This window comes from Lissotriton helveticus, chromosome 1_1, assembly GCF_964261635.1.
Source record: "Lissotriton helveticus chromosome 1_1, aLisHel1.1, whole genome shotgun sequence".
NCBI lineage: Eukaryota > Metazoa > Chordata > Amphibia > Caudata > Salamandridae > Lissotriton > Lissotriton helveticus.
Genome location: NC_136057.1, coordinates 1,178,066,603 through 1,178,092,785, shown reverse-complemented (window position 1 = coordinate 1,178,092,785; position 26,183 = coordinate 1,178,066,603). Strand labels below are relative to the sequence as shown.

General features: G+C 47.1%; 1 protein-coding gene across 3 annotated transcripts in view; it reads left to right on the top strand.

Moving 5' to 3' along the window:
- HDAC10 (histone deacetylase 10) overlaps positions 1-26,183 on the top strand; it is a 527,678-nt gene that overhangs the window by 294,063 nt on the left and 207,432 nt on the right. For all 3 annotated transcript variants that reach the window (XM_078656727.1, XM_078656714.1, XM_078656722.1), the window contains exon 13: positions 9,796-9,902. In XM_078656727.1, the coding sequence (XP_078512853.1) occupies positions 9,796-9,902 (107 nt within the window). The remainder of the gene's footprint in view (positions 1-9,795; positions 9,903-26,183) is intronic.

Genomic DNA, 26,183 nt, shown 5'->3' with positions numbered 1-26,183 from the left:
CAGCACCTTCCCAAAATGAGGCCCATCCGGGTTCATCACAGGTCCACCAGGCAGTCGGCGGCGGGCAGCAAGCGAAGGCGAGGGACGCTCTCCCACCGGGTCGCCCCCGCGCCGGGCCACACAAGAACGCCCCCAGGGCAGTCGACCCAGCTTCAAATTGCGGCAAGACCTGGCAGCGGGCCCAGCATCGAGCGTAGAGGAGGACCCTCGGGGCAAGGCACCCCGGGGTGAATCTGGCCTGTGGGGCTGGAAGGCAAAAAGGAACTGGAGAGGGGCCAGGCTTGTTCCAGGGGCCACAGGACGAACCTCAACATCCATCGAGGAGGGTCACTCTCTTACCAGGTCATCCTTCCTCCGTGCTGCAGGACTCGGGGAGCGCCCTTGAGGAAGTCGACCAGGCCTCGAACTGTGGCAAGCGTCCGCAGTGGACCCAGCATCGGACGAAGAGGCTGTTCCCAGGGAGCCAAGCAGGCCGGGGTGAAGAAGGCCTCGCTCCGGTGCTGAATTGGAGAGGAGGCGGCCCCAGGATAGGCCTCATACATCCGGCGGCTAGTGTCGGGCGATGAGGAGGGGTGCTCTCGCTCTGGGACGTCCTCGCTCAGGGCCGTGCAGGACAGGGCCGTCCTCAATGCAGGCGACCAGACCTTCCCTTGATGCAGGCGAACAGGCCTTTACAGGAATGGAGATATGACCGTAGATTCCCATATGGTAGTGAAGAAGGTACCCAAGAAGCAGTGACATCGCAAACACTTCAGGTCTAGGCTGCGCTTCATATTATTAGGCCTTGTGGGGCTAAAATAGACACAGTGCAAATATGTAAGTTGGATTAATTGCAATTTCATAAAGATCTCAAGTGCCCAGAGGACCATTGTGCCCTACGCACAATCCTTTTCTTCCAAGGGCCCCATGTTGTGCTCCCACCTTTCCCTTAATGTCCTCATAGGGTCCTGGGTTTTATGCAATATAAAGTGGGAATGCTTTTCCTGCCCATCTGTGAATCCCCAATGTGTTTCCAGGGGGCGTGTTGTGGGAGAGTTTATGTAGGATCGAGGGAGGCCTTCAGTGCATAACGCAGTTGTAGATATCGATAAAATTGTGTCTTGGGCATTGTAAGGGTGTCTAAGAGATTTTGAAATGTGCACATGCCACAGACGTCTCACAACGTGGATATACCAATATTATCCCATGCCCTGAAGCTCTTCACCCGGACTGTATGCCTGAGCCATCTCCCGGCCCACAGAGGTGTTTCCGCCATCTGCACTCCTTGCACCTGGTCCACCACAGAACCTGGTGCCAGCACGTTAAAGAAGTTTGTGTTGCAGGTGGAAGGATTGTGGGTATGTTGGCACCATAAAAGAGGTTGAGTACGCCGTGGTGTTCAAGGGCGCAGAGCTTCTGTGTTTTAGAGAGGTCAACCCATCTTGCAAAAAGCCTGTCATTGATTGGTACAAGGTGACTAGCCTAGTTATATAGTCTTATATCTGCAAGTCCCAGACCCCCCTTGTCGTGGATGAGTACGCATTTAGATAGAAGAAGCGCAGTAGTCCTCCAGCTCAGAGGTATTTTACCACTTCTGATTTTAGGGCGTAGAAAAAGCATGTGGTATATTTTGTGGGTAATTCTGCAACGATTAGAGGTGTCAGGGGATCGCTATCATCTTAACACCTTGGCTGCTAAGGCAATTCCCGCTGGGTGCTGACTATTCAGAATTCCCATTGTTCATGACAAGGTCAGCTCGTCATAAGCACAGCTCCAGTGTACTGCATGACGAGCTGACCTTGTCATGAGCATCCAAAAGGTTAAACCGTGCTCCTCTGCCTGCTGTATTTAGCAGAAGACTCCCCCAGTTGTCAAAGTCTCTCCGTACCCAAGTTATTAATAGGTATAATAATTAAGTCCCACGCCCACGCCCACTGCTGGGTGAGTGCGATGTGCATACTTAGGTGTTTGCAATGTTGGATTATCCATTGAACTGGGAAGCGGCTGTGATTTTCTTCTTGTGAATCGTTTAAGGGAATATAAGTAAATTGTACCCGTTCAAGGTAAGGCTGAACGTGAGGAGTCGGGGCAAGAAGTTCTCAGGGTCACTGATATAAATTAAGAGGTCATTCGCACATAACAACACTGTCCTCGCTAACATCAGGCCAGCGGAACCAACTTCGTTGCGCTCCTCGCTAAATCCACCCCGCAAGAGGTTAAATAACCAGAGCGAATAGGAGAGGTGACTGGGCAGCCCTGTCTTGTTTTTCCTTCAATGTTAAAGGTCAAAGAGAGTGTTCTGTTAATTCGGACCTCGTCCACGGCTTTCAATATAGTAGTTGGATGTAGCCGTGAAAGAGGGGGACAAAGTTCATAGGTTCCAGTAAGCGGGACATAAAGTTCCAATTGACCAAATCAAATGCTTTTTCAAAATTTATTGATATGAGGGTTCTGCGCTCTGTCCCATCTTCAGTCAAGGCTATTGCTTTATTGAGGCAGCAGAGACTGTGACGGGTGTCACGCCCAGAATGAAGCCGTTCTGATCCAGATGTATCAGAGTTGGGATCGTCTTCTCCAGCTGGTTTGCTTTGGCTAAGAACGTGGCCTCCATGTTGATAATCGATATCAGTCTACAGGATTCACATACATCTGGTGCCTTCTGCAGTTTCCAGATCACTGAAATCGTGTCTCCTTGGGAATCGTACAGGAGCTTTCCTGATTTCAAAGTATCATTATACTTTGTCCAGCAAAGGAGGAACCAACCGTGTTGCATGTCTCTTATACATTTCCAATGGGAAGCAGTTAGGATGGCTTCCAGAAGGTCATTGTAGGCAAGCAGTTAGTCTAGGTTGCACCTATCTGCGTCCATGAGTTTGAGGACAATCGGGTCTTCAATGATTGGGTTGTCCTGCTTGAGCGTGGGCATAGGGTATTCTACATAGAGGCATGCAGAGTAATATGCGAATTCTTGGGCTATGCGATAGGATGCAGTGAGAGTGTTCGTAGTCAGGCTGGGAACTAGTCTATGTTCTTGTTCCGTATGCATTAGCCAGTGGAGGAGTTTCCCTTCCTTATCTTCCATCTCAAACAGATTGTATGGAATGGCAAGGTTTGCCAGGGTCAACATGTCAACCATTCCCTGTCTAAGTGCCAACCTCTTCAGTTCTAAGTTGTGCCTTGCCTAGTCATTGGGGGTTTCGCAACGGTCTCTTTCCGCCACAGATATTTCCTTTTCCAGCTCGGCTGTGTCCTTATGCTTGTGAGCTTTGGCTGCATCTAGCTAGGATATGATCTATTCTCTCAGGGACGCCTTTAGGACCTCCAAAAATAAGGTTGGTGAATCAAAGGTGCCCTTATTGGTTGTGGAATAATCAGAAATCTGTTGTCGAACGAAATCATTAAATGTAGTGTCCAGGAGCCACAAGGCACTCTGTCTCCATCGCCCCACTAGTCTCCGTCGGCGCGATCTAAAGTGTGAGTAATCTGCCAGCATGCTCGGGAGGATCAGGGCCTCCACCAGATCAGCTGTGCAGGAGATAATAGTCTATGCGAGAGGAGGATCTGTGTGAGTGGTAATGAAAGAGGTATCCCTACTCTGAGTGGAAAGCAGGGGCCAAGCATTCATCAGGGCCAGGGACCTGCTGCATGCTGCCAAGTCTATCGTCTTACCTGTCAAGGGGTTGCTAGACCCCAAACTGGGATCCATAACTGAATTGAAGTCACCACTCAAAAATGTTGGGGCGGGGGAACTGAAATCACATCTTCGATCTTCGTGAGTGCCTGCAGTGTGCTCATCACAAGTGTATGGAGTAGCATACATGGATGCAGTTGTCCAGTGTGTGCCCTTCTTGTTCCCCTCAATGACAAAGTGGCCTTAGTTGTCGCAGTGAGAGTTAGTGACATGTACGTAAAAGTGCTTATGCAGGAAGACGACCTTTCCAAGAGATGTGTTAGAGTATCTTACACTCTAGTGTATCCGCCTCGCTGTAGAAAGTGATCATTATTACTGAGCAGGTTTGTTTCCTGCAGTGGCACCAACCAAAGGGAATACAGTTTAAGGTATTGGAACACCTTACTATTAAGACTATTGACATTCCATGAGAGGATAGTGATCTGTTCAGCTGTAACTGTCATGGGGGATTAATACGGAGTACATAGGAAAATATGTGCAAACCAGCAGTGAAGCATAAATAATACAGAAAAACGAAAATGAGCAAAACAAAAGTAACAATATAACCATGTCAACATCCCATAAGCCTAACAATAGCATCATCCCCCACCCCACACTTCCACCACAGAAGCATCTGTCACCCTCCCTCAATCAAAAACTAGGTGGTAGATCAGTAACAGGAGTCTTGCCCTATCCGAGCCGGCCTAGCAAGAAAAGGCTATAGTGGTGCTGACATTGTAGTTAGAAGTAAGCGGTCAACTGGGTTATTTAGTGGTGTGGAGGGACGGGTGTAGTGTAGATCCAGGCGTAGACAAGGGCGACATGGGCCGTGGTGGTTCAAGGGAGGCTGTAAGGGCATCACTGAAACTGTCCTCTTCATAGTCCAGTGGCTGCAGTGGCAGGGAACCCCATTGATTATGTCTTGTTGAGCATGGCATCCCCACATTAGTCATCCCGGATGTCATCTGTCTGCGAAGCAGTCAACCCACTAGGTGGCGGTGGGTTACTCATGAGGAGACGTTGTTCAGATGCCCAGGTTCAGGCAGCCTCTGGAGTCTTGAAGAAAAGGGATTTCGATTTGTGAATTACTTTAAGGTTCGCAGGGAACAGAAGCATATACTGGATTCTCTGGGCCCGGATGTGTTGTTTCACCTCCCCATAGGACTGCCGCCGTTTTTGGACCAAGTGTTTGTAGTCGGGAAAAATCATAATTGGGCTTGCTTGGAATCGGAGGTCCACTTCTTTGCAAGCCTCTCTGACTATGGCGTTCCTGTCCGTATAGCTCAGGAGTTTAGCAATCATCGGACCAGTGGGAGCTCCCGGAAGGGGCTTCTGTGTCCGGGAGCGGTGAGTCCTTTCCACCACAAAGCAAGTAGAGAGTACTGAAGCGGACATCCAGGTAGCAATTCAGGTTTGCAAAATGTTTTCAGGCGAGTGACCTTCGACTCCCTCAGGGAACCCAATCCGGCCCTGGCTCTCATCTTTCTGATTCAGAAAAAGCCTGGCTTGTAGAATGCGGAAGTGAAGTTGCTCACTTGCATACTACTAGACCATATAGCACTATACTCTCTAGACATTTCTTTCATTGTTGTGTGTTACTTTTTTATCTGAAAGGCTCATCAATTTTGAGTTCATAGTTCAAACATTGTGATGCAGTTTACATGCATCTTTTCAAAGCTGCTCGGTTTCACTCATGCCACCTATGAGGCTGCTGTTCCTACTTGGAAGCCCACGTATGTGGACACCATGTGCCTAGATGCCTTACAATTCGGACGCCACAGCCTTTTAGCCTTTAATCCATCTTGCCTTCCATATCGACTTGCCTTTATTTCAATGTAAGCAGACAGAAATAATCTTGTTGGGTCGCTACAAAAGAAAATGAATGCCACAACGCATGCACTAGCACTTTTCTTTTACCACAGTAAACCATGTGATAACCTAATCCAGCATCTGATCAGCATATTGATTTTTGGGGATGTTGGTGAAATTGATATCTTTATTGAGATTGTATTTTGAATTAGTGTTTCTTTTTTTTGTAATTTGTTTTTATAGCAGAACTTTGTTTTCTTCATTAAAAGTTACATTTTAGGTTTAATTAGTAGCAGCTCGGGATCTTTGAAAGTGCTGGGTTGTAATGCTTGACCTAAATTCCAGCGAGTAAGCCTGGCTTGTGGTAGAAATGTGCAGGGGGTTCTCCATCGAGAAAACGTTGAGCAAATTGTGGTCAAACTGCATTTTTAAAGCACAATTTTCACATAAATTAGCTAAATAGCATAGAATTTGAAAGGGGAGTTCTCTTTTATTTCCATGGTGTACCAATGACGCAAACGTGTTACAAACTTTCCTATGGACTACATCCAGTGGGTGAAGACTTGCCTCCAGTTTGCCATTGCCAAAATATTGTCATGAGTTCCCGGCTTATACCTTGTATATCCCGGTCATGCCACGAAATCCAAACAACATGCCAATACCAGAATCTTGTCAGTGATACCACCTGTATGTTGTGTGTGCTCCATAAGTCAAACACATACCTCTAGATGTCACGCCCGGCATCTAGTCGTGTAAATTTCCTACCTCTCCTATGCAGTGATTGTACTCCTTTAGACCAAGAATTATCTCCATTGTGCCCGCGCCAGCATGGGTACATCAATAAACAACAAATTACCTCGTATGTTTTTGGTCAGCAGCAGACTTGCAACCATAACACAAGCTCCCACACTCACACATTCTCACACACTCCCCCTCACTCACCCATTTGAACTCAAATTCACATACACACTTTCACTCACTTGCTCATTCATACTCATTCACACAAATACACTTACACACTTTCTTTCACATTCTCTTACTCTGACTGATTCTGTGACTCACAGGCTCACAAAGAGACATTGTAACTCTGTCACGCTCACTCCCCACCACTGACATATTCAAACTCACTCACACTATTTCACTTACTCTTACTCTCACTCATTCTCACTTTTACCCACTCATTCTGTGATGCACACACACACCACTCCACAGTCACACCCAAACACCCACTCACACTGATGATTCTTACTCACTCATGCAGAGAATAACTCTGGATTTTTTTTAAAAATGTATAGTTGTGTACCTTGAATCCTCTGCTGGCGACTACTCCATGGCAGTAGCAGGGCGGGAATCCGGCGAGGAACATGGGAACCAGCAATGCATAATTCATGCAGTCCTGACGGCCAGGGCAGGAGAGGTAGGATGTACATAAGGAAAGACAACCTTATGCCCTCTCCTAACTGCAGATAGGGCTGCATTCAACCTTCTGGGCACCTGAGACAGTGCTCGGGGTCCCATTTCTGTTGCTCTTTGTAGATTCAGATTGTGCACAGAGCTGTATTGATGAGCTTCCGGACAGCCCCATTTTAGCAGAAATGCTGCGCTTCCTTTTCCATGTGCAGTGAGTCTTCTAAATAACATACATTTTCCAATGTGAATGACGTAGCTGAGGTACGCCTTTACACATTAGCTGTCCTGACATCCATTTGCAGAGTGATGTGTTCTTGAACAGCACTTTGTAGATGGATGTATGACATTACAACGCATGCTTTTACATCGCATGCCTTTACAACACATAGTGCTTTGGGGCGCTGGATAGTGAATAGTTTAATTTACTATTCCAACTCCAGTCCCCGTGGATAGTAGGGAAGGTGTTGGATAGTAAATTAAACCTATTCCCTATCCTAGAGCGCCCCCCAGCGCAATGCTTTGTAATGGTTTGCGTTGTAAAAGTTGCGTCGTAAAGGCACTGCGTGGTAAAAGTTGCGTTGTAAAGGATGTTTCCCTTTGCAGATGTATCTTGGCTAAGATCCCAACTCCTCCTTCTCTGGTCAGGAATCTGGTGGTGGCCAAGAGGGTGGAAATGAGCTGTGGCAGTGTTCATGAAAACACAAATATGGAGAAAAACAAACAAACAACAAAGTACTGCTATCTAAAACGAACAGCAGAGTAGGAAGAGGTCAGGTGAATTATGGAGGTGAATTGTGGGGTGATTTACAGGTGGCAGGACACTGCCCTAACACTCCCGTTGATGAGCCAGACTGGCATAGCCGGACCAAGAACCTAAAGCACCTCTGGCAAAAATGTTCAAACCAGACGCAATCCTCCCTCTCTCAATTTACATGTATTCAATTTCTCGTTTCTTTTGCCTCTGCGGTCATTGACCGAGGAGATTGGAAACCATGGCGCTCAACTACAAACTTCAAAATCGGCCCCATTAGCTGCCACCCACAAGGGAAATGTCTGATGGGATAGATAGCCAATCCGGCCCTGACCACCGGTTTACCTCTGGGTTTTTTTTTAAGCATTTTAGTGAGTGCGTTACAAATTTGTGTAGGGTAAATGCATAGCACAAACATCCTGTTGACAGAACTTCCGAGACCAAACCAAAAAAAGGAGCAAAGATGAACAGACCGATTCAATGATTGTGTGTGCTTTATTAAGTCTGATGTACTTTAGTTGGCTTTCAGCAGCGGATTACTCCATTTGGTGATCTGGAAGGTCAACAATAGGCCCCCGTAGGAGAAAACCATGATGGCACAATTGTGCAAGCCCAGTTTAGAGGAAAATTAAATGAACAGGGCTCCAGCACTAGTTACAGCATTTGCTGAGTTATCTGGGTAATGCCCCTGCTGATGCATTTGAAAACACTATAAAGATGCTCCAGTTCTATTCAGAGCTCAACTGGGAGCTGATTGGATGGGCAGAAACACTGCCTTTTGTGTAAACAGTTGTGACCATCTGTTGAATGCCCATATTGCCAAGGCACCATTCTGACCTTTTGAGGTTGTTGGCCCCTGCTGGTTCCTTCCTTTATGTAGGTGTATGCTTCTGAAATCTGCTGCTACATTCAACAAGCTTGAATGCCTTCTCTTCTTGTACAGAAAATGAAGGAAGGTGGTGTGCGCGGTCATCTCCCATTCTTACAGGCAAGGGAAATACGCGAGAGGAGAAATTTGCTGTAGTTACTACAGAATAGTTTGTAAAGTAAAAGCAAAAAATAAATGTTTCACTACATTCTTATTGTACTAAGTTTGGGTAAGACATTCTGAAAGCATTTCTGTGTTCCATCTTCCCTTTATTCCAAGGGATATGAAATGGCAACGCTCAATAACAGTATCACAAATATAGAACTCTTTCCCTCCTAATTCTTCAAATTATTTTTGCCTTTTTGGAACCCAGGTGATATCTGAATTAAAGTAGCAAGAGATTTTTGTTAAAATCTGTAATTATTCCTGAGCCATTGGGTCTCAGTACAGACAGCATCAAAGGGTTTGAAGTTCTCATGTTATTAAGTCTTCAAAAAAGTACAATAAGAAGTAGAGCAAAAAGAGAGGGGGCTTTGGGTCAGTCCTTTGCAGCTACTGGCTTTCATGTGTTTTCATTGTTTGCCATTGCCTGGATGGGCTATCATCAGGACATGGCATTTTGAGGATGGTTAATTTGTCTCATTTGTGTTCCTGTAAATGTGACACGTGCCTTGTGATTGAGGCCCAGTGTGTGGTGTGTCTTGTGTTTACTTTGCTGATATGATCACATTTTAATCTCTGAATAGTGACTTTTTGTTTAGGAAGTGTGTGCTGTTTTGAGAGACAAAGGTTCGGCTATTCATTAATCAGCATTGGATGTTTACTCTGCTGTCACAGTTTGATCAACTGCTTTTTTGTTCACAAAGTAAAGAAGTGCACAAGCATGGTCTTTCTTACAGATGCAGATAAAAACACTGGCCTGTAGTAAAAAGTATGTACTAAGCAATATTTTGCTGTGTATGCTTTTTAAGTTCACTACTTACAACACCTACTTTAACTTCTGACTCATTTTCATAGCATTTGAGTATAGAACGTAACTCTGCTAATCGACTCTCTTTAGCATAGGAGTTCTACTCCCAGCTTTTTGGGCTTTTCGTTACTAGTACAGCTATATGCAACACATGCAACCACCTAACTATAAGAAAAACCCTCAATTAACTAAAAGGCCAGATCTGCTGTCTTTGCGATGCTTGTTTGTATTGAACTGAGGGAGAAACTGGGCATTTTAATTGTAATTAATCAGTGTCAATAGTTTTGAAACACAGTGATAAAATGATAAACTTAGACCTATATGAACTTTTTTTTTAGGGCGGGTACCATTTGAGGTCCTTGTCTGAATCCATCTGCATGACTGTGAAAGCATTGCTTGGGGATCCTTTGCCTCAGCTGCATGGAGACATGACACCATGCTTAAGGTGAGCAATGTAGCTGAAAATAAAGCAAACGTTAGAATATCTGTCATTCCATAGAAACCCAAACAAAGAAATGCCCTTGCAAAGAAACCACTACAGTATAAAGTTATTATAGAGAATTTACTGAGAAATGTTGTTATAGAGAAACCACTACACAGTGAAATTGTTACAGATGAATAGCGTTACGAAAAATCTCCACAGGGAACTGTTGTTGAAGAGAAATAACTGCTCAAAACCCACTCGTGGAAACAGTTGCAAGAAAAAATATGTTTAAGTTGCTGCAGTGGAAAATAAAAACAATTAAATGCAGGTTCATGGTTTAGGGCAGTGGTTCTTAACCTGTTGTGAGGGAACCCTGGGGCCCGCGACACCTGTCTTGGGGTCTACGGCGGCTTAAAAAATGTAGTAATATTAACAGATCAATAAAGTTTATATAACTAATGAAGCAAAATGTAATATTTAACCCCTTCACTGTGGGGGTAATTCCCCCCACGGTGCGGGGGGAATGGGAGGGGGGTCAGCGGCGCTGCTGTGCTCGGGACGAGCCCAGCTCGTCATGATTCACAGTGGAGCTGTGCTCATAACGAGCAGGGCTCGTCACAGACCCGCCCACTGATAAATTCTCCCACACAGGCGGGCAATTAACCGCACGTGGGTGGGCCGCGGCCGTTATGACGAGCTCAGCTCGTCATGAGCACAGCTCCACTGTGACTCATGACGAGCTGAGCTCGTCATGAGCATGGAAGGGGTTAATATTTGTGTGTGTTTGTGTTTGTGTGTGTGTGTGCGGGTGTGTGTGTGTGTGTGTGTGTGTGTGTTCGAAATTGGTGACTAAAAATTAAGTTGGTATCCTCAGATTTATTTGTGGGAGAAGTGCTAGTGCATCAACAAGAACATAATATGGCTATTGGGTGGCCTCAATTGAATTTAGAACAGGTCCATCCTGCCCATTAAAATAAACATTTTAGTTTAAAAAAAATCCTTGTTAATTAACTAAAATACTTCATCATTTGTGCATTTGATGAATGCTTGTTTCTGTATTTTTGTGTATTGTTTTGCGGTTTACATAATCAAAATTGAAAAAAGGCTGGGAGCCCCCTGTTCCAGTGATAACTCAGTGATGTTCCCAGGATTCCAATAATGATTCAGGGGGCCCCCAAATTCCAGTAATGATTAAGTGGGGGCCCACAGAATTCAATAAGGTAAGAACTAGTGGACTAGGGTAAGAGTTAGGATTAAATTTCGGGTCAGGTTTGTGCCACTCTGTTCATCAGTGTCAGAGTCCTAATGGAGTGATGTACTAATGATCTAATAGAACTATAGCTTTCTACCACATTTAAGTACAATTCATTTTTCACCCTCCAAATTTGACAAGCATATATTCTTCTTCTTGCCAAGCCTTTCCTATGCTCTCCCTTTACCCCATCCACCAAAAAGGGAAACCCTTAGATTGATTCAACTGAAAGTTCTGCATTGTACATACCTCACTGGAGTCATCCTAGCTAGATTGGGAACAAGACCGGGTGCACTATGCCTGCGTTGATGTAACCAAGAGGCAACATTTTATCATATCCTTTGGAACTGCCCACAGATAAAACCCCTGTGGGAGAAGGCCACAGAGAAGTTGCGAGATGCGCTAGGGAAACAGATTACGTTGACGTCACTAACGGAGATTCTAAATATTTGGGAGGCCACTGATTTAACGGACATAGAACAGCAATTAGCCCCCCTAGGCTACTCATTGGTGAAGAGAGCAATCGCTATGAAGTGGGGAGCAGCAGATCGACCATTGACAATAGATTGGGTAGCTGAAATGGACAGATGTATGATTGCTGAAAAAGATGTCTATAAAGCCAGAGGCTGTCCCAAAAAATGGGACAAAATGGGGAGGATGGAATGTTGATCGAGAGGAATTGTGTATTTCACCAACGGAAGAAATGGAAATGTCAAACAGGGGGACTCACGAACATGAGTAGATGATCTAACACAATGTGTATGATAAATTTTGATATATAACTGCCTTATGTATAACGGTAAATATGCGACTGTAAATCTGAATGTGACGAGTTTGGCGTTAATAAAAAATTTTAAACAAATTTTCCTCCAATCCTTACTGCTATTCCTTCTCATACCACCGTGTTTTTGCGTTCAGTTGCACAGTGGAGGCCATTTATTGAATTCCATGCTAGTCCACATCTTCATTTCACTGTTTTTGAGGTTCTGGTCAATTTGCAATGACCAATGTCATTATCACACATGGTCAGCTTGGCAGTTTTTAAATATTTTATTCAGTAGTCTGTCAAATAATGTAAAGAAGGTTATCACACACTTAAATAGCACGCATCTAGCATATTCTACCTACTAATATTTGTTAAAATGTAATATTTTTCTTTTTATACTCGGTGTGATATGGTAAAGTTTAACTCTCATGCTTCTCACATGCTGTGTTGGATGGTGGGAAGATTATACAGACTAATGTGTCTTTCATTTCTGAGATTACTAAATGAATGCTTTAAGTTCACGGAATTCTGGGGTAACTCTTTACAGCCTCTTTTAGGTACATACTTGTCTCTTATATTTTATAACTGCATACATCTATTTTCTCCCAATCATCATCTTTAGTTTTTTAGTATTTTAGCATTCAAACTTGGAAGTTTGTGCCTTGTATCAGCCTCCTCTTTTCACTGGTCTTATCCTACCATGGCAGGGAGTGCACCAAGATCAGAGTTCAACATCTTTTAACTAGTCACAAGCTTAATGCGGCCAGCGACAATGAAATGAGAGGCATTTGAAACCTACTCAGTTGAACATTATGCCCTCCTGCAGAACATCATGGCAGGCCAGAGATGTCACCTTAATGAGAAAGGGCAGACTTTGTGGGCTAAAAAAATATTGTTGTTGACCGATCTATTTGGGTTGCAATGCTCCAGAACATTAGCTTTTTATTTGTCAAATGTTAAGGAAATGTCAGAATCGAAGTCACTCCATATAGACTTCTAGTTAGCTTCTTATAAGCCCCCTTTATGGGAAGGTTTTGTGTGTGCTGACTGGTGTCATCAAGGTTCTATTCTGTGCTGATTGAATCCAAACATACTGGACTAGGATTTACACCTACTGGCATTGTGTTTTGAGGGTTTGGTGCGTGCATGTGTTGGGGTACAGTTGTAGCTACACACATGGCTACGTTTCCGTGTTTATTTACATTTGGAGAAGTTATTGATTTCTATAATTGTGTACAACACATATCTGTGGCACACTTGCTATTGATTTTTATGTTCAAGTAGTTCCAAATTCAGTAAATGTTTTATTGTGGTACTTCCTTTATGTGAATCCCTGTGGCCTGAAATTCTCCACTAAGGGGAACATTGAGGAGGAAAAATTGGGGCGTTCTTGGTAAACCAGCACACATCTGTGTCTCCTTTTTTTGTTGGTGTTTAAGTTGAATACGCTGATTCCAACATTGCACAAATCAATCAATCAGTAAATTAGTAGAGTGTTTCTGGTAATCTGTGAGGGTATCCTGGTGCTGGCAGAGTCTAGTTGATTCACGGAATAGCCCGGTCTTCAGGGACTTTCGTAACTCTGAAAGAGATGGGGAGGTCCATTGATGAATGGGTAACTTGTTCCATGTCTTCGCTGCTAGGCATGAGAAGGAGCGATCTCTGCATCTGCATCGTCTGATACGGGAGATGAGGGCTAGAAAAAGGAACGCAGAGTGGTGGCGGCTGATGGAAGTTCCTGGCACAAGTTGGTGGGTCCACAGTTGTGTAAGTCCTGTATGTATGGGCCAGGAGCTTGAACTGGTATCGTTTCTGTACAGGGAGCCAGTGAGAGTTCCCTCAGGTGGAGGGGGGTTTGAGTTATTCCATGGTGATCCAGGAAGAGTCTGGCTGCGGTGTTCTGTATGGTCTGTAGTCCTCGACAGTGAGCAGCTATCCCTGCGTAGAGAGCGCTGCTGTAGTCCAATCGGCTGGAGATGAGGGCCTGGGTGAGGATGCGTCTTGAACTTTGGGGTAGCTATTTTGAATAGCTTATGAAGAAGCTGGAGGAGGAGACCGAGTTGACCTGAGTCGTCATGGTTCGTTTGTTGTCCAGAATGATGCCTAGGTTCTTAGTGTGGTCAGAGGGGGTAGTAGTAGGTCCGAGTTCTGAGGGCCAACAGGATGCGTCCCATGGGGAGCTTTTGTTTCTGAAAATCAGTATCTGTTTTGTCCGAATTGAGCTGCAAGCAGTTGTCCTTTATCTAGTTGACAAAGTCTGTCGTGAAGTTGGTCTTAGTGTTGGTGGTGTCTTTGGAGAGGGAGAGAAAGAGTCGAGAGTCATTGGTATAGGATATTATGTTGAGCCCATGGGTTTTGGGGATACTGGCCAGTGGTATCGAATAAGTGTTGAAGAGGGTGGGGTTGAGTGAGAATCCATGGGGTACTCCACAGATGATTTACTTGTGTTTGGAGGTAAAGGGGGAAAGTGGACTTTTTGCATTCTCCCTGTGAGGAAAGACGCAATCCATCTGAGAGCAGCTCCTCTGATGCCCATGTGGTACAGCCATGTGATGTGTGTGGTGGGAGACTGTATCGAAGGCTACCAAGAGGTCTAGGAGGATCAGAACCGTAGTCTCTCCTCGTCGAGTAGGGCTTGGATGTCGTCGGTATCCGCGATGAGGGCTGTCTCAGTGCTGGGGTTGCTGGGGAAACCGTATTCTATGTCAGGACCGGAGGCTCCGATTATGCTTCTCATTTCTTTAGCAGCCAATGAAAACACAGATAAACATGTGACAACCATTGAGTCCCAGGTATATAAGGTCCCTGCAGGCACATAGAGTCCTATTTCTTTGTTGCTCCGCAGCCAGTTAAGTGCCCTTTACTTTACTCCTATTGAGGAAGTGCATAATTGGTTTATATTTGAACTGGGCTTTGTTGTGTTTTCTTGCGATAGTTTGCCTAATTAAGAGCTGTTACAGGTGCGCATTGGTTGCGAGACAATTTGTGAGCCTACACGCTTATTAGCGGCTCAGTTTTAACACGTGTTCTGTGTGGGATTTGCGGGACTTCCAACGTGCTGTGTGCGCTTACCTGAGGCTTCCGCTTTCCCTTTGAGCCTTTGTTCTGCCTTTGGTCTGCCGCACCCGCGTTTGAAGCAGACCGGTTCTCTTGCTTTGCTGGCTTTGGGCACTGTGGAGCGGGAGGAAATTGAGGAGCGGGGACGCGCGTCTGAGTGACGCGCAGTCCTCTTTTACTTTCAATGAGCCTCGGCCAGCGCGCATGTGCGGCGGCCATATTTGCTCATTACTAACATTGGGGGCATTGAGTTGAATGCCGGAGCAGCGTTTTTTGTGCTTTTAAACCTGATTTATGCAGATTTTGGCGGTAAATGGCTCGTTTTCACTCAGACGCCCTGCTGTTTATGCTTACGCAGTGGGGCTGCACAATTGATCATAGGCTTTGCCTAGAGTGGAGTTAGCAAAGTTAGCAAGCCCTCCCTCCATCCACATTCTAAATTGCTATTTGTTTCACCTGTGTGGTGACTGATCTAGGGCTTGCCTGGGGTTACCACTCCCCCTGACCTCCAGTACATATCTTAATTACCTGATTTGACTTGGCACAGCCACTGGTGGTACTCCTGGGTCGGTGATTGCACTTTTGTGTGGAAAATGTCTGAGTACTATGAGGAAGACTATTACTACTATGAGGAGGAACCCTCTGGGTCTATCGAGCATGACCTCGTTGATGCATTGGACGCGGGTGCCCAACACTCTGTGGACTCTGCGTTGGTGAGGGCAATTGCGCCATTAAAACGTCACCTTTGCACTTATGCCAAGCAGCAGAGCTGACTTCCCTCGTCAGGTTCCCGAGCTAGATCCGGGGGTAAAGGAAGGGCTAATCCCCATGCTGCAGATTACGCTAGACTGGCCAGGTCAATGGCAGATCAGGAACGCTTTACTCCCAGTAGAAAAGCCACGATTACTGAAATATCTCAGGATGATGATGACCAAGACACAACCTCTGACCCCACCACTGACGAGGAGGAAGCCCCTCGCCATTCCAAGAAGGCAAGAAAGGAGAAACACTCATTTCCGACTCCGTCCTTCAAAGTGCTCAACTTCGAGCCTGCTCACATTATCCACCCGAACTCCACGGCTTGGCTTCCAACCCAGGAGATGGCGAATTATGTCCAGTCTCATCAACGCCAGGCGTTTGAGAAGGACTTGCGTGCGCGTCTGCGTTTTGGAGTGCCCTAGCCCTGACCTGGCAGATAAAGTAGCGGACACCCCGGAAGTTGACCCTTCAATGCTAACTTATCTGAAGAAGTATACTAAGGTCCCCAAGAATGGCCTGGACAGGTCTTGGAGGTCCTGTCAAGATAAGCTGCTGGACGTCATGGGTCCTCTGACGAAGATTCTCGAACTGGCTTTTGGGCAAAGGAGTGATCCCTTGCCATTGACTCTGACTAATTGATTGGCTGGGCCCAGAGGGCGGTGTGCCAACATGGCAACGCCAATTGTGCTCTTTCGACTGAACGCCGCCGGTCCATTCTCTTAAAGCTGGACCCCAAGCTAGCCGAACTGTCCACATCGGAATCGGGTCCTTTAGCCCAAGGTCTCCTGTTTGGGCAGCCTTTCTTGAAAGAACTGACAAAGTTCGTGGCCACATTCAGCGGGCTGGATAAAGCCCAAGGTTCCCTGAAAAGGGTTTTCCGCCCAGTTTTTGGCAGGGCCGGACACTTTCGTGGGCGCTCGTTCGACCGGGGGTACAACCAAGGCGCCAGCGTGACCAACATAGGGGAGGTTATCAAGACAACACTTCCTCTACCTCCAACTTCTAACCCACTCGACATTCAAGAAACCGGTTCCGCAAAGGTGGCAGATTTGGTGGCAATGCCAATAATCTGCAGGATACGGGAAGCTCAGGTGAGCCTAATTCCCTCTTCGGAAGTCATATTGGGGGGTGGGGGGGCAGAGTGGGATGTTTTCTCAGCAACTGGTGCGAAATCTCGCAGGATGCGTGGGTGTTGCAGACAGTACAGGGGTTCGGGCTAGAGATGTACGAATCTCCCTCGCAAGACGTTCGCCCACTCCCTCTGTCTTTTTCCCAACAAGATCAGAGCTTTATCACAACAGAAATCGAGTCCTTGTTGCAGAAAGGCGCGATTGCACCCTCCACGATCCACCCTCAGGGGTTCCTAAGCAATGTCTTCCTAGTGGAGAAGAAAGGGGTGGCTCCAGATTGGTGTTAAACCTCAAAGAGTTCAACTCATGGATTGTTTACAGGCATTTCAAGATGGAAGGTATCCATCACCTACGCGATCTCCTCCAGGAAGGGGACTGGATGGTCCAGTTGGACCTGAAGAATGCGTACTTGTCCATTCCCATATTTCCCCCCCATCGGAGGTTCCTTCAGTTTGTATGGAACAAGGTGTGGTATGAGTACAAAGTCCCTCTGTTCGGTCTGTCGTTTGCACCGTGGTACTTCACGAATGTCCTGAGACCAGTGGTGGAATCTCTCAGAGCTCGGGGAGTCTGCCTCATAATATATCTGGACGAAATCCTAATTTTGGCGTCCTCCCCTCCGACAGTTCAAACGCACCTCAATTGGGCAATAAGCCTGTTGCAGAATTTGTGATTCATTGTCAACCCGCAGTAGTCGAGACTGATCCCTTCTCAGTCCATCAAATTCCTGGGCTTTCTGATAAATTCTTTAACTTGCCAGCTTTTGCTGCCAATGCCTAAGATCAGGGCCATCAAACGGGAATTGAGGTCTACCCTTCACAAGAGGACGACGTCCCTGAGATCGTTAGCCCGCATAGTGGGTCTTTTGGCTTCTTCCATCCAGGCGATCTTCCCGGGCCCCCTTCATTACCGGGCCCTTCAGAGGCTCAAGATCCGGCATCTCCGGAAAGGTCTCAGCTACTCAGAACAGATTCCTCTCTCAGAGGAGGCGAGGCTGAAGATGGAATGGTGGTTAAACCACATGGAGGGCTGGAATGGCCGAGCGCTGTTCGGATCAGCACCGGATGTGGTAATCGAATCGGATGCCAGCCGGTGGGGTTGGGGAGTCCGTTGCGGCACATTGTCCACAGGTGGTCGATGGTCGCCGGAAGAACTGCATTTGCATATCAATTGCCTGGAACTGTTGGCTGATTCCTTCGCGATCAGATGTCTCTCGCCTCAGAAAACAGATTGTTGTATCCTTCTCCGGATGGACAACATATCGGCGGTACGGTACATCAATAAGTTGGGTGGTACCAAATCACGGATGCTGGTACAGATTGCCAAGGACTTTTGGCATTACTGTCTTCAGAACAGAATTTCAGTAGTTGCAGAGTACCTTCCGAGTTCCAGCAACCAGGTTGCAGATTGGAACTCCCGGCATCTGCAGGATACCAGCGATTGGATGCTATTACCCAGTGTGTTTAAAAACCTAACCCATCTTTGGGGTCCTTGTCAGATAGACTTATTTGCATCTCGTCTCAACAAACAAGTTCCCCAATTCTTCAGTTGGAGGCCGGATCCAGAAGCCCTAGCCACGGACGCATTCCTGCAGGAATGGCCGAGGTCTCTGTGCTATGCATTTCCCCCGTTCCTCATGATTCCCAGGGTTTTAGCGCGAGCAAGGGCATATCAAGCGAAACTCATCTTGATCACTTCTTTGTGGAGGGCTCGGGTATGGTTCCCAGTCATACTGGAAATGTGTTGTGCTACTCCGATTCTTCTGCCCCGGTTACAGAACCTATTGCTGGACCCTCTTCAGTATCCTCCTCCGCTGGTGACCTCAGGCCAACTTCCGCTAGTAGCTTGGCGGGTTTCAGGGACAGATGGAAAGTCCCGGGCCTTTCACGAGAGGCTGAACGATTTATCAATGAGGCTTGGTCGGCCAACACCCACAAAAGATATTCCTCAGGTTTAGCCTAGAGGACGGTCAACAACGTTCGGTCCGCTATATCGGCAGGACATTTGCCTTTAGAAGGTAAACCCATAGGGGAACATCCATTGGTTTGTAAACTGCTTGGGGGAGTCAGTATGGTGAAACCTTCTTGCCCTAAATATTCTCATTTGTGGGATGTCTCTGTTGTCCTTACATTTCTGGAGGCTTGGCCGTCCAATAGGTTCTTGTCTCGTAAACAACTTTCAGCCAAGTTAACTATGCATTTATGCCTAGTTTCCTGCAAACGGGTATCTGACGTACGTGCGCTGGATTTAGCGGGGCGTAGATTTCCCCCAGAAAGTGTGACCTTCACCTTGTCCAGGAGAACGCAGTGTAACACTACTTCTGTCACGTACTCGGCTTTTCCTCACAATCCTAAATTGTGCGTCGTACAATGTCTTAAGGATTATGAGGAAAGTAATGAGGAGTTTTGTGCTAATATGCAAGGTTAATTGCTCTGCAGAAGCCATTTCGCCCAGTGACTTCGGCTACCTTGTCTCGATGGATGTGCTGGCTCATGGGCGAAGCAAGAATTGATATTTCTGAGTTTGGGGCTTACTCTGCCCGTGGAGCTATGGCTTCGAAAGCGTATTCAACAGGTGTCAGCCTTTCAGACATCATGAACGCAGCTGACTGGTCAAATGAGCATACTTTCAAAGCGTGTTATAATAAACCTATTGTGAATGTTGCTTCAATGGTGGTGGCTAAGCTTTGAACAAGCATAATCGGAGCCTCCAGTCCTGACATAGAATTAAAAATTTGCGAACATTTGTGACAAGAATTTTCAATTCTGTTAAGGACAACAGAGGCGAGGATTATCCCACTCGGAGATACATGTTGTATTATGTGATATTATCTGTTTGATCATGCTTTATATTTGCATTACTCTAAATGTTCCCACCCTGTCTCTCATGATAGTTATGTTGGTCTTCATCAAGCGGTCTGTAATGGCTTTTACGGAGTATTCTTCTTTATTTCAGGTGCTGGCAGCAAATAGATCGGAATATGGTTCAGCAGTGATTGGCTGGTTTATGGTTCTGTACACGAGTGAGGTGTCTGGATTGGGATCCAGTTCAAGCTTTCAGCTCGTCAGCTACGGAGGCTCACGGGAGCACTTTAACAGGAGCACACCACTACCCTCTCAGCCGGATCGCCCCTTTGCATTCTGGTACATGCAGTTCGTATGATTCAAGACAAAGTTCCGTGAGCTTCCGTAGCTGACGAGCTATTGGTGATGCACCTGCGCGCCCGAGAGGCAACGAAGCCTGTTAGTGTTGTTTGGGAGCCCTCAAAGCCACCCCAAACTGATCTCTACTGATGAAGGATATTATCCAGAAACACGAGTCATGTCTCGTGTCTAGAGATACCTTATACCAAGTACCTACTTGCACCAACTTTGGTGAAATACTTACGAACTTTGTCCTGAATCATACAAACTGCATGTACCAGAATGCAAAGGGGCGATCCGGCTGAGAGGGTAGTGGTGTGCTCCCTCGCTGTTTCCTGGTAAAGGGCTCCCGTGAGCCTCCGTAGCTGACGAGCTATTGGTGATGCACCTGCGCGCCCGAGAGGCAACAAAGCCTGTTAGTGTTGTTTGGCAACCCTCAAAGCCACCCCAAACTGATCTCTACTGAAGAAGGATATTATCCAGAAACACGAGTCGTGTCTCGTGTCTAGAGATACCTTATACCAAGTACCTACTTGCACCAACTTTGGTGAAATACTTACGAACTTTGTCCTGATTCATACGAACTGCATGTACCAGAATGCAAAGGGGCGATCCGGCCTAGAGGGTAGTGGTGTGCTCCTTCGCTGTTTCATCTTCAGAAGGGCAGTCCTCTTTAATGCTACCACTCGGCCGAGCCAGGACAGTCTATAGTGTTTCCTTTGGGCCAAATCCCTCCGTATATGCCAGAGTAGAGTTTAATAGTTGAAGGCTGCTGTTGCTTTCACTGTTGGGCCAATCAGACCCCAGATAGGGGATGGAGGTAGTCTGAAGAATAATACTTAATCCGGCGGCCTTTCCAAAGTCCTCGATCACTGCCAGGAAGGCCAGGAGGGCCTTGATGGGGTCATCTAGTGCCCTCTATGTCGCCATCGGCCTAGAGGCTCACTGTGTGTTACTCTCCACCGAAGCAGACCCCAGTTATGGTCTGATTGTTCCATATGTGCCCGGCCAGAGGGTCTATATACAGAGCAAACAGCAGGTGTGACAGTGGGCACTCCTGCCGAGTTCCCTCACGGATGGAACAGAGGTCCGAGGTCTGCCCATTGACCTGCACCGTCGCTCGTGGTGTTCCCTAGTTACTTTGGACCCAGGTGCAGAATCTTGCCCCAAAGGCAAAGTGTTTGAGCGTCGCCTCTAAATGGGGCCAATGCCCCTGGCCAAACGCCGCCTTGGCATCTATGGCCAGGAGCATTATTTCCCTCCAAGAGTGTTTGGCTTTGTTAATCATGTGAATGATCCACTTGGTATTATCACTGCATTGACAGTGGGGGACAAATTCAGCCTGATCAGGGTCAATAAGACCTGGCAGATATCTGCCCAACCACGTCACTAGGATGCTAGTGAATAATTTAATATCCAAGTTGAGGAGGGATATGCCTCGTTATGAGCCACATTGCTTTTTTTAGGTCTCGCCTGGCGACCGCAGTGCAAAAGCGCTATCTCCAGCAAGATCTATTGTCACTGACTTGCCTCGGAAGGGAGACAGGAGATGGGCACGCACAGGGCGAATGGAGGTCGTGAACGCGCCCGTAAAGACACGTGATGTGCACCTCTCCTGTCTCCCTTCCGTCCTCAGCAGCCTCATGCACATTCATTTTATTTTTTTATGCGCACGTGCACTCCAAGCGCGGCGCGCTTTGCACGTACAGCATGCCCCACTTACCGGCATTTGTGGGGACTCTGCAGCAACACGCGGGGATCCGTTTTGCTCACAGGAGCCCCGCCTGAAATCTTGGTTTGGCCGCACCATTCAGCATTCACAAAGTCGGGGTGGGCTCCCGCCGGACTTCCTGTACTTTTTTTTTTTTTTGCCTTAGGCGCTTTGGCGACCCCCTACCTGGCCCGCATGAGCCCCGCACCACTCATTAAACTCCGGCGGCTTCTGAAATCCGTATGCGCCACCACTGGGCATGAGCTGCAGGACACGCGAAAGTTACAGGTACCGCGAATGCGCGGGCAGCCCTCGCCCTCCCAGGTCACCTCCCCTGCCCGGATGTGGAGCTGCTTTCTGTTTTGCTTGTGTTAAAATTTTCTTGGGGTGCGAGGAGAGAAACCCCTCAAACTCTTATGTCGAACGGGCTCGCTCTTTACACATCACTCATCCAGAACGTTTATGTCCCACCACCACAAATGGCACCAGTGGTCCAGCTTTTGGCAATCTTTCTGATAAGGAAACTCGCTTGTGTGGAAGACAGTTATGAATGTTGGTGGCCTTCTTTTGGAACAACTTCCTCGCCATTCGTAAACTCCTCTTAAATACCCCTTAAAGACACAGCTCTTTTCATCTCTTTAGACCATTGTTAATTTCTTAGGGACGTGATGCCTTCTGATGATCGAGCACTCTATAACAAATAAAATAAAAAGTACAAAAATGCCCGTAACTGTAGCACTATAAATTATTTTCACTATTTAGCTAATGAGGAGTCTTGCAACTAATAAGAACAGCACCTTCACGTGCTGATAAATCAAAAGCGATATAAAGGAAGCTGAATGCACCCAGTAGAAAGACGACTTTATCCTAAACGGATTAATTGTCTGCAAATCTGTTTTTGACAAATTAGCTCAATAATGAGGGCAGAAGTAGCACAGGTATTGTGTGTTCTTACTGCTCTCTTGTGGTCCACTGTCGTAATAGATTATTCATCCTTGCATTCTGATTACGCCACACGCTGAAGTAACATTTTAGGAAGGGTAATAATTGCCATGGTAACATGTTACTTAAATTACTTTAATATCGCGCTTTCTACCGCAGGACGAGGCGTTAGCAGTACACGGCTGCCTAGTAATAGCTGCATCGATACCTGTTCAAAAACAAGCATTTGCAATGCAATAGGTCTCGCATTTACGCGAGTTTAAGCTATTGGCATTGTAAATGACCATGCTTTTTGTTTACGCTGCAAAAAAACAAAACCTAAACAAAAGGCATTGTGATTTAGAATGCCAATAGCTCAAATTCGTGTAAATGCGAGACCTGTTGCATTGCAAATGCTTGTTATTTCCCAGTTGTTGGGAATAACAATGATGGAGACATCCAGCATCGAAGGCTGCACAGTCCCCGTGTCAGCTATGGAGTATAAGAGCCTGATTAGGACTGGGGCAGAATGGTTCAGAAAAGAGGGCTGAAAAGCCATCTGGTCCTGGAGATGCGAGGGGTTTCGGGTTAGAAATGGCAGAGATAACTTCCTCTACCAAGATCGTGTGGTCTAGAGTTTCTGCTTGGGCCACTCTCCTGTGTAGCATTTCCTCCCTGACCAGGAACACCACTCGCTGTCTAACGTCGCGGTCACCTCTCGCCACTGCCCTGGTATTCTGGGTAAGGATGACCAGCTCTTTTGGGGTGTAACCCTCACACCGGGGGAAGGCGGTAAGCAGCAGCCCCTCAAACCGCAACATTGATCAGGCACTTCAGGCTGAGGTTTATCCATCAGCAGGAGGAACCCCGATCTAAGGACCCCCAGGAAGTGCAGGCATAAAAAGGGGTGAGCCTTAGTCCAGAGCCACGAGGCTCGACTGAGTTGCAGGGGGCCCGGTGTCGTCAGACAGACTCCCAACACTTAGGGGGACGCTCCTAGGGTTCACTGCGTCCCCCCCCCCCCCACACACACACAGCCTGTCTCCCTCCTTCGCTGCCTCTGGCCAGTGCTTGGTCACTGGAGTAAAAGTCACAGCGGGGCGCAGCAGGCGTCATTTGTCAGGCCTACAGCGGGCCTCAGCTTGAGGCTTCTCTTCGCTCCCAGCACCGGCAGCATACTCTGGGGGCTGCTGCTGCTTTCAGTCTGCAGGCGTTCTGCTTCAGTGGGGTCACCCGTTATGCCAGTGGCAACAGGACAAGCCCCAGTGGGACCATGGTCTGCACCTCACCTTCAAGGCCACGGAGCCAAGGTCTGCCTAACCAGTGTCACGTGAGTCCTGATGGGCCCCTGCAGAGAGGGGGTAACCCCAGGTCCACAGGCTAGGTGTCTAGGACAGGGTGCTGGAGCGATGCAGCTGAGTCTCTCCGGGGCTGCGGACTGCGTCATCTTCTGTGTAGTCCTCTGCGGGCGTGCAGCCGGGGCCTTTTTTGCCGATTTCGTGCAGCACGCGGTGTGCCTCCGCAGGAAGGGGTGTATACAGGGCACAAGTTGGGGGGTACACACAGGTACACGGCGTCCACCCACTATTTTCACAGGGTGGACGCCGTCCACCGTGCAAGAAGTGGGCCCCAATTAAATATGATGAACTTGTCCTGGTGTAATTTTCAGACACCGGGACAGATTCGGCACCATCTGCACGTTGTATGCTTTTGTTTCCAGCAGCAACGTTCAGACGGCATGGGGAGCTTTCATATTTCAGACTCCACCTTTGCCTATAAGAAAGGCCGAATTTAAGGGGCCATCAGGCCTACTTTTGTTTCACTATCCTGACTCAGCGCTATCTGAGCCTCACACTTAAATGCAAGGGATGGGAAACAAAGGCACACAGATTGTGGTTATCGCTTCACAAACACTTGAAAGGCATGCTTTTTACGTTGTTCAATCCCTGATATGCATGCACAAATAACAATTTACCACATTTAAAAAAAAATTCATTCATAGCACCAGTCATCCCAATGCAGGGTGTCAGAGCACTTTGCATCTCACCTACACATTACACATTGACCATAAATAAGTTACATGTGTAACCCAGTGTACAAAATTTGTTACAAAAGACCGTGAGGGTTACAAAGTGAAGGGCTCACATGGACTTCCTAGCTCACTGAGCTACATTACAAGGTTTACAATTTATGAAGTGCAAATAACTAAAGGATCTCTGTGTTAAAAGCACTAACTCACCTAGCTACATAAAATAAGTCCATCATCTGCATTTTAGATGATGTGCTTTGCAGGAGACGCATTAACCCTCTACACTACTTTGGCAAAACGTACTGGGCCGCAAAGATCTCTGCAGCAGGTGCCTTACCCCAGAAGATATTTTTTAAATCCATACTTTGCGACCAATTAAGCAGATTAGATTACTGCTACCGGTCTGCTTGTTTTAAACTTCTTTTTGACAGTGTAAAAAAATAAAAATAAGGGCCTCATTTACAAGAGACCTCGCTTTTTAGGTCGAGGACCGTAGGCTGCGCTTGCACAGTTCGGTCCAAAGATTTAATGTTTTTTAGTTAGAGGGTTTGAACCCGCCCCTCTTCTCCATTGGCTTGCCTCGTAAATGCTGGCCAGCCATTGGAGGAGAGGGGCGTCACTCTGTTCAAGCCCCGTCTTTTCCAGATTCGGGGGCGTGTTTTTTCTCTTCTTTCTTGTTTTCGTTCTCTCCTCTTCCCATTGGCTGGAATTTTACCTTCCAGCCAATGAGAAGAGGAGAGAATGAAAATCACGCCCCCGAATCTGAAAATTACGCTGGTTTCTCCGAGGCATTCTTGCTTCGCCTCGGAGAAACGTGGTAGTGCTTATTAAGCCTTCCATGGCTTCTTTATTTAATTATTTGGCAGCGCATTGGCTCTACTGGTGGTTCAGCCCCTTCCCGTGCCCGCCCCCGTTTCACTTCAGCCCCTTACCGTGTCCGGCCCGTTTCAGCCGACCCCGTCATCAGAGGCGAGAAAGATGGTGGTGCTTCAGCCCCTTCCCGTGCCCGCCCCCGTTTCAGCAGACCCAGTCATCAGAGGCTTGCTGTATCAACCCGAGAGGCGCTTGTTCTCCAACTGAAACCCGAAGGCTGCATGACAACATTGAATAGACAAACGAGAATGGGGTCAGGCGCCTGCGTTGTCCTAGTCCAGACCGCCGACCCCCATCCCCCGTGTGAGCGGAGCGCCGCCTGCTGCCAGGCCCTCTGCGCCCGGGCGCTATATATCTTGAGATATCAGTATTAAGAACATTGTTGTTTTCAAAATCTGTCCAATCCTGTTCGTAAACCTGGTATCTCAACATGAATTTAGCCTTGCCCTCTAATCGATACAAGAGTCTTTGGTGATTTCTTCCATCACCTTATATACTGATGTGGGGATACTGAGAGAAAAACATTCTGACTGACACTGACCTGACCCCGGGTGCTCCTGTCCCCGTATGCCTTGCGCGCCCCTGACCCCTTGTTCCCACCCCTATTCATGCCCCTGGGTACGCAGCCGGTGTCTGTTGAAAGGGTGAATTTAGCGGTGGT